General features: G+C 53.1%; 2 protein-coding genes across 3 annotated transcripts; both read right to left on the reverse strand.

Annotated features, from left to right (window-relative positions):
- Positions 1–5,035: 5,035 nt before the first annotated feature.
- Positions 5,036–6,414, reverse strand: LOC129735029 (ribosome-binding protein 1-like). 2 transcript variants are annotated; one of them, XM_055700413.1, is made up of 3 exons: positions 6,078–6,414; positions 5,527–5,655; positions 5,036–5,243 (listed from the first exon to the last, which is right to left on the reverse strand). In XM_055700413.1, exons 1-3 carry the CDS (start codon positions 6,183–6,185, stop codon positions 5,205–5,207), a joined length of 276 nt encoding a protein of 91 aa, XP_055556388.1. In that variant the 5' UTR covers positions 6,186–6,414; the 3' UTR covers positions 5,036–5,204. The 2 variants fall into 2 exon arrangements, with proteins under 2 accessions (XP_055556388.1, XP_055556387.1); XM_055700412.1 differs by lacking the exon at positions 5,036–5,243 and having other exon boundaries at positions 5,251–5,655.
- Positions 6,415–6,982: 568 nt separating this feature from the next.
- LOC129735028 (ribosome-binding protein 1-like) lies at positions 6,983–14,556 on the reverse strand. The gene is made up of 7 exons (XM_055700411.1): positions 14,347–14,556; positions 13,078–13,159; positions 9,647–10,054; positions 8,953–9,101; positions 8,606–8,728; positions 7,442–7,594; positions 6,983–7,105 (listed from the first exon to the last, which is right to left on the reverse strand). The coding sequence occupies exons 3-7, from the start codon at positions 10,032–10,034 to the stop codon at positions 6,983–6,985; spliced, it is 936 nt and encodes a 311-aa protein (XP_055556386.1). The 5' UTR covers positions 10,035–10,054; positions 13,078–13,159; positions 14,347–14,556.
- Between the last annotated feature and the right edge of the window lie 258 nt (positions 14,557–14,814).

Below are 14,814 nucleotides of genomic sequence, written 5' to 3' on the forward strand. Positions count from 1 at the left end.
AGTTCAAACAGAGGACCCAAGTCTGTATTAGAAATTCCCAATAGTGGTCGAACCCAATTTATTGTTCCCAGTAATTTTTGTGCATCATGCAGGTTTCTTACATTGGTATTGATCTGCAATGGTTGAGGAATAATAGTTTGTGCTCTTATTCGCCAGCCCAGATATTTCCAAGGGGGAAACTGTTGGACCTTTTCTGGTGCTATAGAGAGACCTGCCGAACTCACGGCATCTGTGACAAGGGCTACAGCTTTCTCCATGACTTCGTGATGTTGTGCTGCCACTAAAAGGTCATCCATATAATGATACAATAACACAGTAGGCATAGCATTTCAGACAGGACTGAGTATTTTTGCAACGTACCATTGACACATTGTAGGGCTATTTTTCATACCTTGTGGCAGTCCAACCCACTGATACCTCTGCAACGGAGCTTGCATGTTGATGCTTGGAATTGAAAAGGCAAATTTCGGGGCATCATCTGGATGTAACGGGATACTGAAAAAACAATCTTTAAGATCTATGACAGTTAGATGCCAGTGTCGAGGGATCATAGTCGGGGACGGGAGCCCGGGTTGGAGGGCTCCCGTATCTTCCATAGCATCATTAATTTTTCTGAGATCATGGAGCAAGCGCCACTTGCCAGTTTGTTTTTTAATAACAAAACCTGGTGAATTCCATGGGCTAGTAGAAGGTACAATGTGTCCCTTGGACAGTTGTTCTGAGACTAAGTTTTGAAGTGCACGAAGTTTTTCCAAAGGAAGGGGCCATTGATCCACCCAAATAGGAACATCAGTCTTCCAGGTTATTTTTAGGGTGTCGCGCACTTCAATGGTCCTATCTAAAAATGTGTACGGATAGACATTCCCCATTGTGACAATACATCACGTCCCCACAAAACCATAGGGACAGGCAGCACAAAAGGTTTAACAGAAGCCACATGTCCCTCTGGTCCTTGAATTCGAATTAGTTCCAAACTCTGACGACTGTTACCGGCCCCCCCTATCCCAGCCAGTGCCTGAGAGACATTAGTCAGTGGCCATTGCGGAGGCCATTTGGCTTGAGAAATTACTGTGACATCAGCTCCAGTGTCAGTGATCCCATTTAGTGCTATTTGTTGGTCACTGTAAATAAGGGTACACTGATACATAGGTCGCTGTGGAGAAATGGATTGTACCCACAAAATGTGAGGGAACCCTGTAGATCCAAAACCTCCTCTCCTCTGCGGAGGGTGATCAGAGGTAAGAGAGCTTACCCCTGCCGGGATCAAAATCAATTGCGCTATTCTACTACCTTGAGGTATCGTACAAGGTGGAAATGGAGTCCATGCCATGATTTTGATTTCGTCCACACTGTCAGAGTCAATAACACCTGGTAAAACAAAGAGACCAGACAATGTTGTGGAAGATCTACCAATTAACAGAGCTTGTGTATCGGGGGGTAGTGGTCCTTTGACATTTGTTGATAATAAATGAACCGAGGAATCGAGCAGTGTTACTGTGTGTGAGGTTGCCAGGTCCAATCCGGCGCTGCCTGAGGTTGCTGGACAGAGACTTGAGGTGTCGGTGCTTCTCTCCGAGCTTGTTGAAATGTCAGCTGTGGCACTTGTGTCTGCACGCGTCGCTGCCCCGCGCTGGGTGGTCGGTTTCCCTGTATCGGTTGCCCCTGGAAGTCATACTTAGATCGACACTGATTAGCATAATGACGCCCTTTCCGACATGTCGGACAAACTCCAGGACCAGGAGGTTGTTGTCTATTCCCTGCAGCCCGAGCAAGACAATTTCTCTTTAAATGGCCAGGCTTACCACAACCATAGCAATTCCCCACAGCATGCATCGCTGCAAAAGCAGCAGCCATAGCTTCAAACTTGTGGTCAACCGTACCGATTCGGTTACATGCTTCCACCATTTCCACCAGAGTGGGGTTCGGGTTGGGAAGAGACTTCAGTAGCCTTTTACAATCGGCATTAGCATTTTCAACAGCTAGTTTTGTTAGCAATATATCCCGAGCTTCCGCATTATCTACTTGACGTTCCAAAGCCTGTTTTAGTCTATCAATAAACTGCATATAAGGTTCTCGAGACTCCTGAGTGATGTTAGTCAAAGCTTTTTGCGGCTTTTGTACGTCAGGAACCTGGAAAAAAGCCTTTTTCGCCTCTTCTCTAATTGCCTCGAGCGCCGCACGGGGGCAGTGTTGAGCCCGCGCTACCGGATCAGCACGTGCCCCGGTGCCCGTACGATGCTCTATTGTCAGTGCAGCTAATGCAGCACCATTATGGTTAACGTACGTGAGCAGGAGTGCTTGCAGTCCCCTCTCCAGTGCGACTCCCATAACGTGTACTGAGTCGGGGTTAGTAGCAATCGTGCTAAAGATTTCAAATCACGAGGAGTCATGACATAAGTATCAAACACAGAAGATAACAGGCTTATAAAATAGGGAGAAGAAATACCATGTAACCGTGCGGCGCAGTTCTTTAACAACCGAAAAAGAGCGAGCCTCCCATCGTGCTCCCCCTGCCCGACCCTGAGAATACAAGACCGGAGCAACTATAGTTTTAGCCATTTCTAAATCCCCCTCCTTTAAGGCTTGTTTCTTTATTTTTGCCCACACATCACGCAGATCAGGAGGGTATAAATCAGGTTCTTGTTCAGGCTCTACGGGTCCCGGGTCAAAGGGGTCGTCTTCTGGCGGATACTCCACTGCATTGACACCCAGGGGTTTAGAGCACTGTGATTTAGACGCTGATAAGGACAGGGCTATAGGAGCTTGCGACTCCTCCTCCTCTCCTTCCTCTGCCTTTTCTTTCTGTGCTTTCAGAGTCTCAAAAATAACTCTCCATGAAGAGAGCAGACGGTGGGACTCAGTATTGCCTTTTGTCGCAGAATCCCACAATTTCACCCCTGTATCGTCCCAAAGTTCCTGCATGAAAATTGTAGTTGCAGTCACTGCAGGCATATTTACTTGCACCCACTTAAGCATTGCTTTAAGGTCATGCCCAGAAATACTTTTCTTATGTTTGTTAAGGAGACCTTTTGTAAGCACATATAGGTCTCTTTCTGGGGATGAAGCCTGATTCCCCATTACGGATTTCCCACAGCTCACCTCTCAACTCCGGAGGGATTTATGGCCATCCGGCTCCCGCTTCCTTTCAGTGGATCATTCAAAGTTCTGTGGGATTCGCTGCATGTCGCTCAGTTAGGCGATTCGAGAGCCCTCCACGTCAGATCCTTCACCGGATCACGTCGGGGTCACCAATTTGCGGCGAATGAAGAGACGGGACGCAGCTTGATGCAAGCAAGTTGTCCATTTATTAGTGATTTTCTTACAATTATATATGTTTCTACCTTCTACATATTACACACTGACTGGTTAAATCTTAAGCGTAAAAAACACTGATTGGTTGACATTTAAGGCACACCGTTAGAACAATAGGTACTTACTAGTTTATCTTGACCCAGCAATAATTTTTATTCCAAGGTTAGGGAGTTTCTTTCTACGCGGCTTTCTTAATTACATATCGGCACCATCCGTTCCCTTATCTGGCTACTTGTTTCTCTGTCCGTCTGGCTGCCTCCTCAACTGTGACGGCTCAGGGGTCTGCAGTTAGCTTGTTCCTTGGTTCCCAGGGCTTGTGCCCTACAAGTTCTAACAAGTCTCTATTCATCAGGCTATCAGTACTTGGACTCTTGTCCTTGAGGCCTTGTCCTACAATTGACCACTGTTAATCACCAGGCAGTGGGGGTGGGGGTGGGTGGTGGGCTCTCAGCTTGCCATTCCCTCAGCCAGAATTCAGCAGGACCCCTTTTTCTTGCCTGATCAGAGACAGGTCACGCACATACCCCAGAGCCCAAGTGTGATTTGCACATCCCTTCTCCATCGTGACCCCCAAAGCTGCAGTGCTGGGGGGACAGGACACGTGTCTACCCAGTCCTGCCTGCGTGGAATCTCTGGTGTGTCTAATATAGAGGCTGAGCACACGCAGACTTCTCTGGGAACAAAATGGAGGCGGGTCTGGCCTTCATCCCCCTTCCTGGCCTTGGTTCTTCACACACCCCAGAGGTACTCTGGGGGCCTTTTCCCCCCACCAGCTCCTCAAATCCCACTGATGTCAGCGCCGGGCTCAGCAGCTTTATTGTGAGGAGGCAGGCACCAAGCTGTGACGTGGTCTCTGCCATTTCCCAATAAACCAACTTGAAAATTTCATTTAAAAAGAAGAAAACCCAGGCGAAAAAAGGGTGGGTTTGTGTGGAGTTTCAACAGGAAAGCCACAAGAAGGGGAGAGAGAAGGCTGAAGAGCCTGGCAGTGCCCAAGGACCACCACCACGCAGCACCCGCAGGGACAGAATTTCAGGGGTGCGCTGAGGCTTAAGAGAGCAGGAGCAGCCTGCGCTGGGCTGGCGAGGCTGTGCTGCTCTGCCCTGTCCCCACGCTCAGCCTGACCCTGTGGCAGGGGACCTCGGGGTGCACCGCCAGTGTGAGAACACTCGTGGCTGGAAGGGAAGGCTTCTCTCCTTTGCGTATCTTGGAGAAAAAACAGAGGGGGTGGCTGTTTGCAGCACAGCAAGCAAGGCGGGGAGTAAAGGATCTGCTCCCGGCCACAGCAGGGTCCTTCTTCAGTGACTCCAAACACCTGGCTGGCTTGCAAACTTAATAAAAAATTAGTAAATAATAACCCGGAAAATGAAGCAAGAATAAGCTCTTTTCACTACATCATTGTAAATGAGTCGACACCCAGAAATACACAAAAGGATACGTGCCAAGAGCCACCCATCAAAGAGAGGCTTCCTTCCATGCTGGGTCTCACTTTCACACTTCTTGCACTCCAACAAACAAAAAAACCCAAAACAAACCAAAAAAAGTAAAAAAAGAAAGAAAAAAAAATTTCACCAGTTGATGTACAAACAGAGTCTTCCCTTTTCACAGATTTGTGGGTTCTGCCTGCCCCGATGTGGTCGGTGCGGTGCCCTTGGGAACAAACGGTAGCTGTACAAAACAGTATGACGATTTTCTTACAAACATACGCCTGCAGTGTTTACTGGTTGGGTTTTTGTGTCTGGGGTTTTTTTTAAGTTTCAAAACTAGGTTTTAGGTCACGAATGGCTTGCAACTTTTTTCTACAGTAAATCAGGCATATATTTTTAGTTTTCGTTTTAGGAATGTGTAAGGCATTTTGGTAAGGTGACAGTAAGGTCTAGGTCACAGACTGGTCAGACTGAAGTCCCTTCCTTCACGCTGTCCTCTTCCCCCTGGAGAAGGAAAAGAGAGGTGGGTTACTCAACTGGGTCTCAACCTTATTCTCGTGGCAGCTCAAGCATCAAAGCGTTTCACAGATGGGCCAGGTCCTGCCTTTTGAGAAGGGAGAACCATGGCCACCATCTCCTGTGCTCCCAGAGCTTCCCAAAAGCCACCCAGATGGTTTCTGGCAGCAAGTGCCACCTTGTCTCCGGTTTTCAACCACCGCCTGACACGCGCTTCCCCCTGCCCTCCACCAGCACCAAGGGGAGGGATGGCTGCGGCCACCACAAGTACCGTTTCCTGAAGCTGTTCTTTACACTTCTTCAGTCTCCCTTTGGCCAGTTGGTCCTGGGTAACCTTCAGTCGCTCCTGTAGTTTGCTTGCTGCCTGGCCCCGGTTCTTTTTTTTTTTTCCTAGTTTTTCCTACATGGGAGTCAAAAGAAGGCGTCTGCCTGAGTCTCCCTTGGCCATCTGGCGACTCCCCCCTCCAAAACATCTGGGGTCACCTCAGGTCTCCACTGAGCTGCCTCGGTGGCCACAAGCCAGCGATGCGCCACTGCTCCAGCAGCGTGCTCAGAGGCTCTACCTGGGAGGTGTCCTTTAAACACCCCTAAACCCCCAAATCCAGCCACACCCCGGTGACAATAACAAAGCCACAAGCTCTACCTCCTGCACCAAGGGCTTCAGAGTCGAGAGGGAGCACCCACGTCCTCGTGAGCACCCGCTGGCAGGGGCCACTGGGTTTCCTCTCTCACCTGAGGCTACCACCCAGCACGGTGCACCGCCTAGGCTTCCCCCCCCACCCTCACACCCGGCGGGAGCAGGTTTGCAGGCGCTTGCCTGACCTGCAGCTGCTCCATCTGCCTCTCCAAGGCCGCCACTTTCATCTTCCGGCTCTTCCTCAGCTGCTCCTCTTGCCGCAGCACCTCTGACTTCTCAGACAGCTCGTTCATCAGCTTGCCGCACCACTCCTGTAACCTGGCCACCTCAGCATTTTGCCTGCACCAACAGAAGCAGCGTTATTCCAGTCCGCAGGCCAGTCAAGCATCCCTGGCGTTACCCGGGGGGAACACAACCTCCTGTGGGTCTGATAACAGGGCTTGAAACATCTCAACGGTTGTGTTGGCCTGCTCCTCGGACACGCCTGGTCCTTCAGGGATGGGGTGGAAGGAGCCAATACATCAATTTCAAAAGCTCCTTTTCCATCACAGGATGTTCCCAGACACAGGAGAAAGCACTCTAAGCAGCTGGAGTCTGCTCGGTAATTAATTGACCACTGTTAATCACCAGCCATTTCAGACTTTCTACAAAAAGGAGCGCCAAATTCTTCTCCCTAGCTCCTGGTTGTTCTGTATGCACCAGGCAGGTCTCGGTTCTCTGCAGCACCGCTCCTATCAAAGAGCCAGCGACATTTCTTCTGAAGTTGGTGAGCACAAGCTCTCCGAAGTGTGGAGAAATGCTGCAGCGCCTTCTGGTCCCCTCTGCCCCCTCCGCTAGCATCAGCACAGGTGACTCCAAAGCAGAGAGGGCTTCCCCTGCCCTTCCACTTGGGAAAAGCATCCTTGTTTCCCCTGCCAGGCCCACAGAAGCCATTTGGCAATCTCTTCCTCACTCCCTCCTCTACCTCCAGCTAGCTGGGGCGTCTGTAGAAGCACCCTCCAGAAAGGGGGTGGCCAAGCCTGATGGACAGCCCCCCCCAGGGCTTGCCAGAGGGCGGCCCCAGGCTCTGCCCCCACCCCCAGCCCTAGTCTTACTTGCTCTCCATCTGACTTCTGATCTGGCAGAAGGCATCGCTCAGGATGGAGTTCTCCTGCTGCAGGCGAGCCAGCTGCGTGTCGGGGCCATTCTCCAGCTGCTCCTGCAGGGTGCGGATCTAGGGAGAGACCAACAGGGGTTAATGCCGCCGCTGCCAGCCCCTCAGCTCTCCCCTGAGGAGCCCACTCCATGGGCAACAGGGACGGGCAAGGAAGCCACAGCGAGCTGTCTGCTGATGCTGACAGCCCCTGCGGCTGCTGCATCCCGTGAGGATGCTCCCACATCCCTCTTCTAGCGTGAGCACCACGGCTCAGGAGCACTGCGGGGCTCTCGCCCCTCCCCGAGGCTCTGGCCCCCTCGTCCACCTCGGTCTTCTCCAAAAGACCAGGCAGCTGCCACCGAGGGCCAGCCGGCAGCCAGCGGAGGAAGCTGCAGAGCACCGCGTGGGGCTCACCTTGCCCTGCAGCTGCTGCGTTTCGCTGACATGGTCCTGGTAGCTGGCCTGCACGCGTGCCTGCACCGCTGCCATCTCCTGCTCGCGGGCCAGCAGCTGCTCCTTCAGCTTGCCCTCCACGGCCGTCGCCTTGGCCCGCTCGGCCGCCAGCTCCTTCGAGGAGAGAAGCCACCCGGTCAGTTTCAGCGCAGGAACCTCCCTGCTTTAAGGGGACTCGAAACAAGTGGCCTCCTGGCTCAGAAGACTTTAAGAAGTGTAACCCTTTCGGCGCTGCCCCCAGGCCCAGCTACACCCTTCCGCACTTCCATTTCCTCCTGCATTAAGCTTTGGGCTCAGTGGCCACTGGATGCCACTGTTGTTCCACACTGGGCCAGCTAGGAGACAGGCGTGACAGCCTGGAATTTTATTGCCCTCCCCGGCCCCAGGATCAATATCATCACATCAAGTCTGGGGCAAAGCAGGAAAAAAAAAAAATGAAAACACCCCCACAAACCAAACACCCCCCCCCTCCGCCCCCTGCCAAGGCAGGGGTGCTCTCTTGGCCGGCTGGGTGATGCCGTGCCGCTGCCCTGGGCTGCCTGCACAGGCCGGGGCTTAGCACAGCACTCAGTGCACAGGGTGGCTTCGCCCTCTCCTCTCCTGCCTGCAGGCAGATGGACCTGCTGCAGCAGGGTCCTGGCGGCTGCGGGGCAGGAGGTGCTGAGCACGACGCGCCGGGGGTCCCTTCTGACTTCAACACCCAACGAGAGGTGGAGGCAAGGGGCTGAGTCAGGCAAGGGGGCTGTAAATAGCACCAGGCTCCTTAAAAAGGGACTGATCAACACCTTCTCAGCTCAGGGGCTCTGCCAAGAGATGAGAAGGGCTTTACTGTCCTCCGGAAAGCAGCAGAAAGCTGCAGTCTCTTACGGGCACGGCTTTAGCCCCCTCCAGCTGCGGCTGCCAACAGGGCACGTGCCTCCCCGGGCTGGATCAGGCCCAGGAGAGGAGCTCAGGTGGGCATCTCCTCCCCTTTTGGGGGAGAAAACAGCAAATGGATGAAGGGCCCAGAGAACCCCTGGGCTTCACCTCCAAGGGCGGGTAAGACGCAGGGAGGGGGAGGCACACGGCGAGCCGTGAGGCGCAGAGCCCGTGCCAGGGGTGCCGGGAGGGCTGCGCGGCACTTACCTGACTCAGCTCCTCCACCTTGTTTCTGGCAGCGGCTGCAGCCTCCTGCTTGGTGGCGAGCTGCTTCTCCTTCTCCTCCAGCTGGCGTTTCAGGACAGTGACAGGGTCACCCTTCTGCTTGGCCTGCCGGCGCAGGGTGGCACATCAGCGGGGACCACCACCTCCGCATCCAACCCCTCCACCCCACACGCACAGGGTCCTGCCCTCTGCCCCAGGGAAAATTCAGCTCCTGTCTCTAAGGCTGCCCCTCGGGGGACAGCCTGCCCGAAAACGGGCTGCCTTCACCCCTCCGCACCCCCGGAGGCTTGGCCCAGCCCTGGTGGACACGGCGCTGCTGGCAGCCCTACCGCATGCCAGGTGTCCTGGACGATGCCCGCTTTCTCCGTCAGGATCTCGATGAGCCGCTGGGCCTCCCCCTCGCCGAACACCGTGCTGCTGACAGTGGACACAAGCGTCTTGTAGGGCAGGTAGAGGGGCCCATCCGAGTCCGCAGGTGCTGGGGAGGAGAGAGGAGGTGTTGGGAGCGCTCGAGCCAACGGCAGGGCTGAGTAGCATCGCCTCAGTTGACTTCAACCCCATAACTGCCATTTCACGCCAGCAACCGCCCAGATGTCCACAGCCAAGTTTGATACCTCTCTAACTGAAAGCAACGTGACGAGCGCTGGGGACGGCGCTCACCACAGACAAGCGTTCCCTGAGCCAGCTGCCACCTCTGCCTGGCTCTGCTACTGCTCCCGCCGCCCTGCCACCGCCCTCCATCACACTGATCGATTCCAGACGGAGCTGGGCACGCTTTGCTAAAGCCAGGGAGCAGAGACGTGGTGGGCATCAGAAGCTGGACTCCATTGTGACACAGCCTCGCTGGGGGACTGTCGCTCCACGCAGCGGTGCCAGTGATGCAGAGCAGCAAGGTCATCTCCTGCCTTTCACCAGGCAGGTTCGTTCCAGCTCTTTGCTAAGGGAACGAGATGACTCCAGCCCTTCTCCGATCCCTCTGCCGGCTTACCCGACGGGGATATATGCAGAGGAACTTGGCCTTACCTGGCTCGCTCTTCTTCTTGGATGCAGCCACCTTCTTGACAGGTCCATTATGCTTCTGCTCCTCATGGGCTGGAAGAACATTGCTTTTCTTTAGGGTGACACAGCGGACCACTGGAGCACTTTGGTGCGCCTCTGGGACCTGTCCATTAGGTTTCTCTTGATGTTTCTTTCCTTTTCCTTTTTTCTCAACAGCTTCCTCTTTCTTCTTTTTCTCTTTTTCCTTCTGCTGAGTCTTCTTAAGCCCTTTGCCTTGCTTGGCCAAGGCTTCCTCAGAAGGACGGAGGACCTTCTCCGTGAAGGTGAACACCAGGAAGATCCCGACGGCCGATACCACCATCAAACCTCCAAAGAGCGCAACATTCAGCATCTGAGGGTCATAGACATCCATCCTGCCTTATTCTTCTGTGCCTGCAAGACACCACAACAACAGTTAGTGGGGAAAACAAAGAGGCGCAACGGCCTCTCTGTGAGCAGCGAGTTTCCCATGTCCATCTGTGTTGTGTGGGCAACCTGCTGACACCCCCCGCCCCCTCCCAGGTTTGCGCTCCTCTGCTGCGCTGCCTGCGCACGGTGCTCCAGCCACACCGCAGGGGCTGCTTGCGCTGGCTGCAGCAAGCTCCAGAAGAACCAAAGAGGGGGAAGAAAAAACCAGGGATGCAATCAGAGACAGCCACGAGCAAAGTGCCCATGCCATGTCCAATGGGACGCTTTTGCACGACCCTGGGCAATCCCTGCAGCCCTGCGGCAGTAAGAGAGCCCGTTTCCAGACTGCCTGGTGCAGTTTGGCCAAGACCTGGGCTCTCCCTGGGCCACCTGGCCTTATCTCTGCACCCAGGCGCAGGTGGAAGTGCATCCAGGGTCTCAGCTCTGGAACAGAACACCCCCCTGGAAGGGGAAAGCATGCACGGGAGAGCTTTCCCCAGCTTTGCAACAGCCCTGGCCACCTCCCTTTGCCACCCGCACCCTGCGGCACTGCTGGCCTCTGCCCAGCCTGGCAGGGAGGACACACAGTGACCACATCCCACTGGGTCGCTGCTCACAGCCTCCAGTGACGAGAACCACCCCAGCAATGATGCTACAGACGCCACACAGAGAACCAAGATGCTACCATCTCCTTGCAATGCAAACACCAGGAAAAGGCCTAAGTTCAAGCCAACAAAGCGCAAAAGCATGGTCATTAACCATCTCATCTCCCCAGCAGATGCCCACAGGAAGAAAGGAGACTTGCAAAGGGAGCACTGGATGTGGTGCTTCTCTTTCCACCTCTGCTGTTAACTGGCGGGCATCCGTTCCCACCCTCCTCTCCACGCTCAGGTTCTCCACCCATAACACACGGAGCCGCAGGGAGACTGTACTGCCTGGTCTGAGACCTGGCAGGCAGGGTGCAGCCCCACGCGGAGGAAGATGCTGCTGCCTCCACTCTTCTTAATCGCTAACCGAACCCCGTCCCGAGTCTGGAAGCCAGGCTCTTCCCCGCTGTCCCACTCGTGTGTTTCCCCCATGGGCATCACCTTCATGTGGCTCACAACTCCCCCCCCCCCCGATGCTGCAGTCAGGCAGTTCATCTGCGCAGGGGCACTCCCCAGGAGGTGCCAGGCTGCGCTTTCTCGTGATCAATGCATCAAGCCCTCGGCTATCAGGAGTTCCCATCCCCGCGCTGAACTGTCAACATCATTGAATTTCCTCTTTAAGAGGTTGTGGGCTGGGGACGGAGGGAGTGGCTGGAAAGGGAGGAGGCAAAAATAAGAATAAAACTAAGGAGATCAGCATCTTTTCAAAACCTCAGTGCTCACAGGGAGAGACCTCAGAGCCTTTCCCTTTCTCACAGCCGACAGCAGTGAACTCACTCCCAGCCGAATCCGCACTGGTGCAGCGAGGGGGTGACAGTGCAATGAAAACGTCGTCTCCAACCCCCAGGGGGGTTGTTGAGGGCTGTTTCAACCAGCAGCCCAGCTCTCCCTGCCCGCCTCGCCAAGCATCCCAGACAAAGCAGCAGAGAGCCGGCAGGCGGGCAGGCTGCCAACGCCAGCTGGAACCAGCCTCCCCCCGGCAGGACCAACTTTCTACACCAGGGCACCGCGCGAGATCCCAGCTGATACTACAGGCATCGCTATCCCGGTCCGTCCCAGTCGTTTGGGATTTCAGCGGCCTCAGCCGGCTCCATCCCAGCACAGCTGGTGCCAGCCCCCTCCCTCCTGACAACGCAGCATCACTTTGGCATGGTCCCCATCGGGACAGAGGGATTATTCCTAACCTGCAGGGTGAAAAGGGATGGATTTCCTCTTCCTGGCAGCAAACAGAAACGAGGGTCCAGAGAACATGTACCCACGTCCTTCTGCGGGCTTTAGGGCCAGACCAATGTGCCCCGGAGCTGACCGGGGCGGAGCTGAGCGCCCTGCAATCCTCACCTGGCAACCCCAACAATGCGCTGGTACCAACAGAGCTGCTGACCTCACAGTGCCACCGCGTCACACTTAGATCAAAATTCGCCACTCCAGCTTAGGGCAAGGGCATCACTGACTGCTGGTAAATGCTCTCCAGCCCCGTCAGCTGCTCCCGCCACCTCCCAAAGCAGCTGGATGCTGGATTGGCCTTTGGTTTTTGGTTGTGGATGGCTGGGGTTTTTGAGATACTAGTGAGAGATGAGAACTTCACAAGTGAAATGCCCTGCGATGCAGCTCAAATGAGCTCTGGCTAAAACTTACACTGTCTGACTGAATTTTAGAGGCACTAGAACTGTGCGCAGGACAAGAGCAGGTTTGGCAGTGTCTGTGACACCACAGCTGTGCCATGCAGAGCAGCACATCTGCACCGTACAGGCTAGAAACCATTAGATTCCTTCTAGAGCTGCTGCTGTGGCAGAGGACGTTCAAGCCTGTGTCTGTTGAAAGACACGATCTCAAACACCCTGTGCAACAGCAGGAATTAACAATGCGCTTGATCTAGAGATGTGGTTGTGATTACTCATTTCAAAAGGCATTGCATCTCCACGTGGAGAAGCAAAGTTCTGTTCAGCCTGTCAGACACCATTAACCAAGGAGTAAACATCTTGCTGCAGCATTCAGAGATTTCATGCTCAGTCGGCCTGGCTTGTAGCCAGAGAGTGCCGACCCCCTTCAGTTCCTCCTGCTGCACTGGGCCAAAATCTTGCAGCCTGCAAGACAGACAGGGTCGTTGTGCAGCAGTGCCAGCCTTCACACGACAGCTGGCCAGTGGACTGGAACTAGCCAGGGAGGCTGTGCTGCACAGGTGGAAGTTAAAAAAAAAAAAAAAAAAAAAGAAATCCTGAAGAAATTCAGCTTTTCTCCACATCAGACGGCTTGGGTTGGGCTCCCTGATCTCCAAAAAAAGAATCCATTGTTGATTCCTTGGAGCAGCAAAGCCTTTCTGGTCTCTACAGCCCAGATGCTCACTCTGATTCTTTCACCCACCTCTCCAGAGCCAGCGGGAGCCGAGTCAGCCATTGGAGCCTGCCTGCGTGTAGCTTCCTCACCCGCCATACCCAGGGTAGCCCTAGAAAGGAGAGATGCGCTCCTGAGAGAGCCTGCAGCGAAAAGGGGAACAGTCTGAGCACGGATGGAGTGAAAACGTTCTCCCCGGTATTTCTGCATTGCTATTTGGCGTGTAGCCAGATGTCTGCTCTGACACACGTCAGAGAAAACCATCCAAATGCCTAAGCTAAGGCAGGACTTACCTGCTTGGTGACCCGATGGCCTCTTCTAATGTTACTACCAAGTACATTTGATCGATTACTAGCATGCTGGAATACCACATTGAGTGTTTTGCCTCTTTTTTTAGGCATCAAGCATGAATGCCAAGCAAATGGGCCAGAGGACCTGCCCCAAGCTTGCATTGCTGAGAAGCCAGGAGGCTCCCTGGTCGTAGCTTTTGAAGCAAGTCCCGTGTAGATGTCATGCAGTGCCACAACTCTACAGGCATCCCATGTTTTAACAGATCAGTTATGTAAAGCAACCACTCTAGGCAAGGGTTTCACTAACTGCAGGGAAGCTGTCTGGTAGGATAAAGCACATTTTGGAGATGTAGCTCGTACGTACAAATGACCCTCAACAAATCAAATCTAAGGATTTCTCTTGGTTTATTAATATCTGCATTGGTTGTCCAGCAGCCCAATACTGTCCCCAATGGATTAACGCTAAAGGTCTCCAAAAATGTTGGTCCAACGCTGCAAAGTGTCAATGTATCATGGGATGAAAGGGGGGAGGGGGTGGGGGTGTGAGAACAAACTGGTTCCTGTTCTTAATTTTCCGAGTTGTAAAAAGCAAAATTCAGTCAGTCTTTTTGAGGCTGCTGGTCAAATGGCCAAACTCAGGAACAGTTTCCCCTGTAACCACTTTATACAGAACTGAAAACCTGTAGTGAAAGTTAGGCTAAAACAACCTGTTGGCACAAAAACTGGGTTACATTCTTAGTGCTAGCAGTTGCAGAGCAGTACTAATAAAGGCCAATCCTGAAGTGAAACAGACATAAAACAGACACATTTTTCTGGAGAAATAGTCCTAATCCACTCTTGTAAACTCACGGTGCAGTAATAATATTTAAAGGTTCACTTGTTCTAGAGGTTCAATGTTCTTGTTATGAAGTGCCTTGAGTTCTCCTTCAGCCTGAGGGATTCTATCAACTACTTTTCTGTTGACATAGTTTAATTTAGAACTACCTTCGTTTCTCTAATACACACTTACTAGCGGGTCAGATGCTTCTGAGGCTTCTACTAATGCCGATACTTCTATCAGAGCGCTCCAGTTCTATGGGTAGTACAGTGAAAAGAAACCACATCTCAAAAAGTGGTATTCTCAGCCCCAGTCTTTGGTCACTTGGTCCGTTTGTTCATAATCACTATTGATCTAACTTGGTAGAACCAATCAGCCTGACTAATATGGCTTGATCTGGGCTTTTTGTCTGTTAGCTTCTTTAATTCTGTAGAAATGCATGGAAATACCACCTAGACAGTCTGACCTGAAACTGAAATGCCTTTTGTATGGGGGGTGGAGAGCATTCCTGTGCCAGCTCCAGAGATCTTAAAAGGCTTCCACGTTTCACCGGTGGTTGCTTAAAGCTGTTTCCTTTGTGCAGTGTGTACATGGGAGTTGCATAGAGTTTTCCTGTATGTCTGTAGAGAAGAAGAAGAAAGAAAAAAACAAAACAAACCC

Source organism: Falco cherrug, unplaced genomic scaffold, assembly GCF_023634085.1.
Source record: "Falco cherrug isolate bFalChe1 unplaced genomic scaffold, bFalChe1.pri scaffold_108, whole genome shotgun sequence".
Lineage (NCBI taxonomy): Eukaryota > Metazoa > Chordata > Aves > Falconiformes > Falconidae > Falco > Falco cherrug.

Coding starts and splice junctions, on each gene's coding strand:
- LOC129735029 (XM_055700412.1), bottom strand. CDS start 6,185: ATGAACGAGCTGTCTGAGAAGTCAGAGGTGCTGCGGCAAGAGGAGCAG. Junction 5,656..6,077: donor GGCAGATGGAGCAGCTGCAG/GTCAGGCAAGCG, acceptor ACTCCCATGTAG/GAAAAACTAGGAAAAAAAAA.
- LOC129735028 (XM_055700411.1), bottom strand. CDS start 10,034: ATGGATGTCTATGACCCTCAGATGCTGAATGTTGCGCTCTTTGGAGGT. Junction 8,729..8,952: donor TCCAGGACACCTGGCATGCG/GTAGGGCTGCCA, acceptor CTGCGCCGGCAG/GCCAAGCAGAAGGGTGACCC. Junction 7,106..7,441: donor CGCAGCAGCTGCAGGGCAAG/GTGAGCCCCACG, acceptor GTCTCTCCCTAG/ATCCGCACCCTGCAGGAGCA.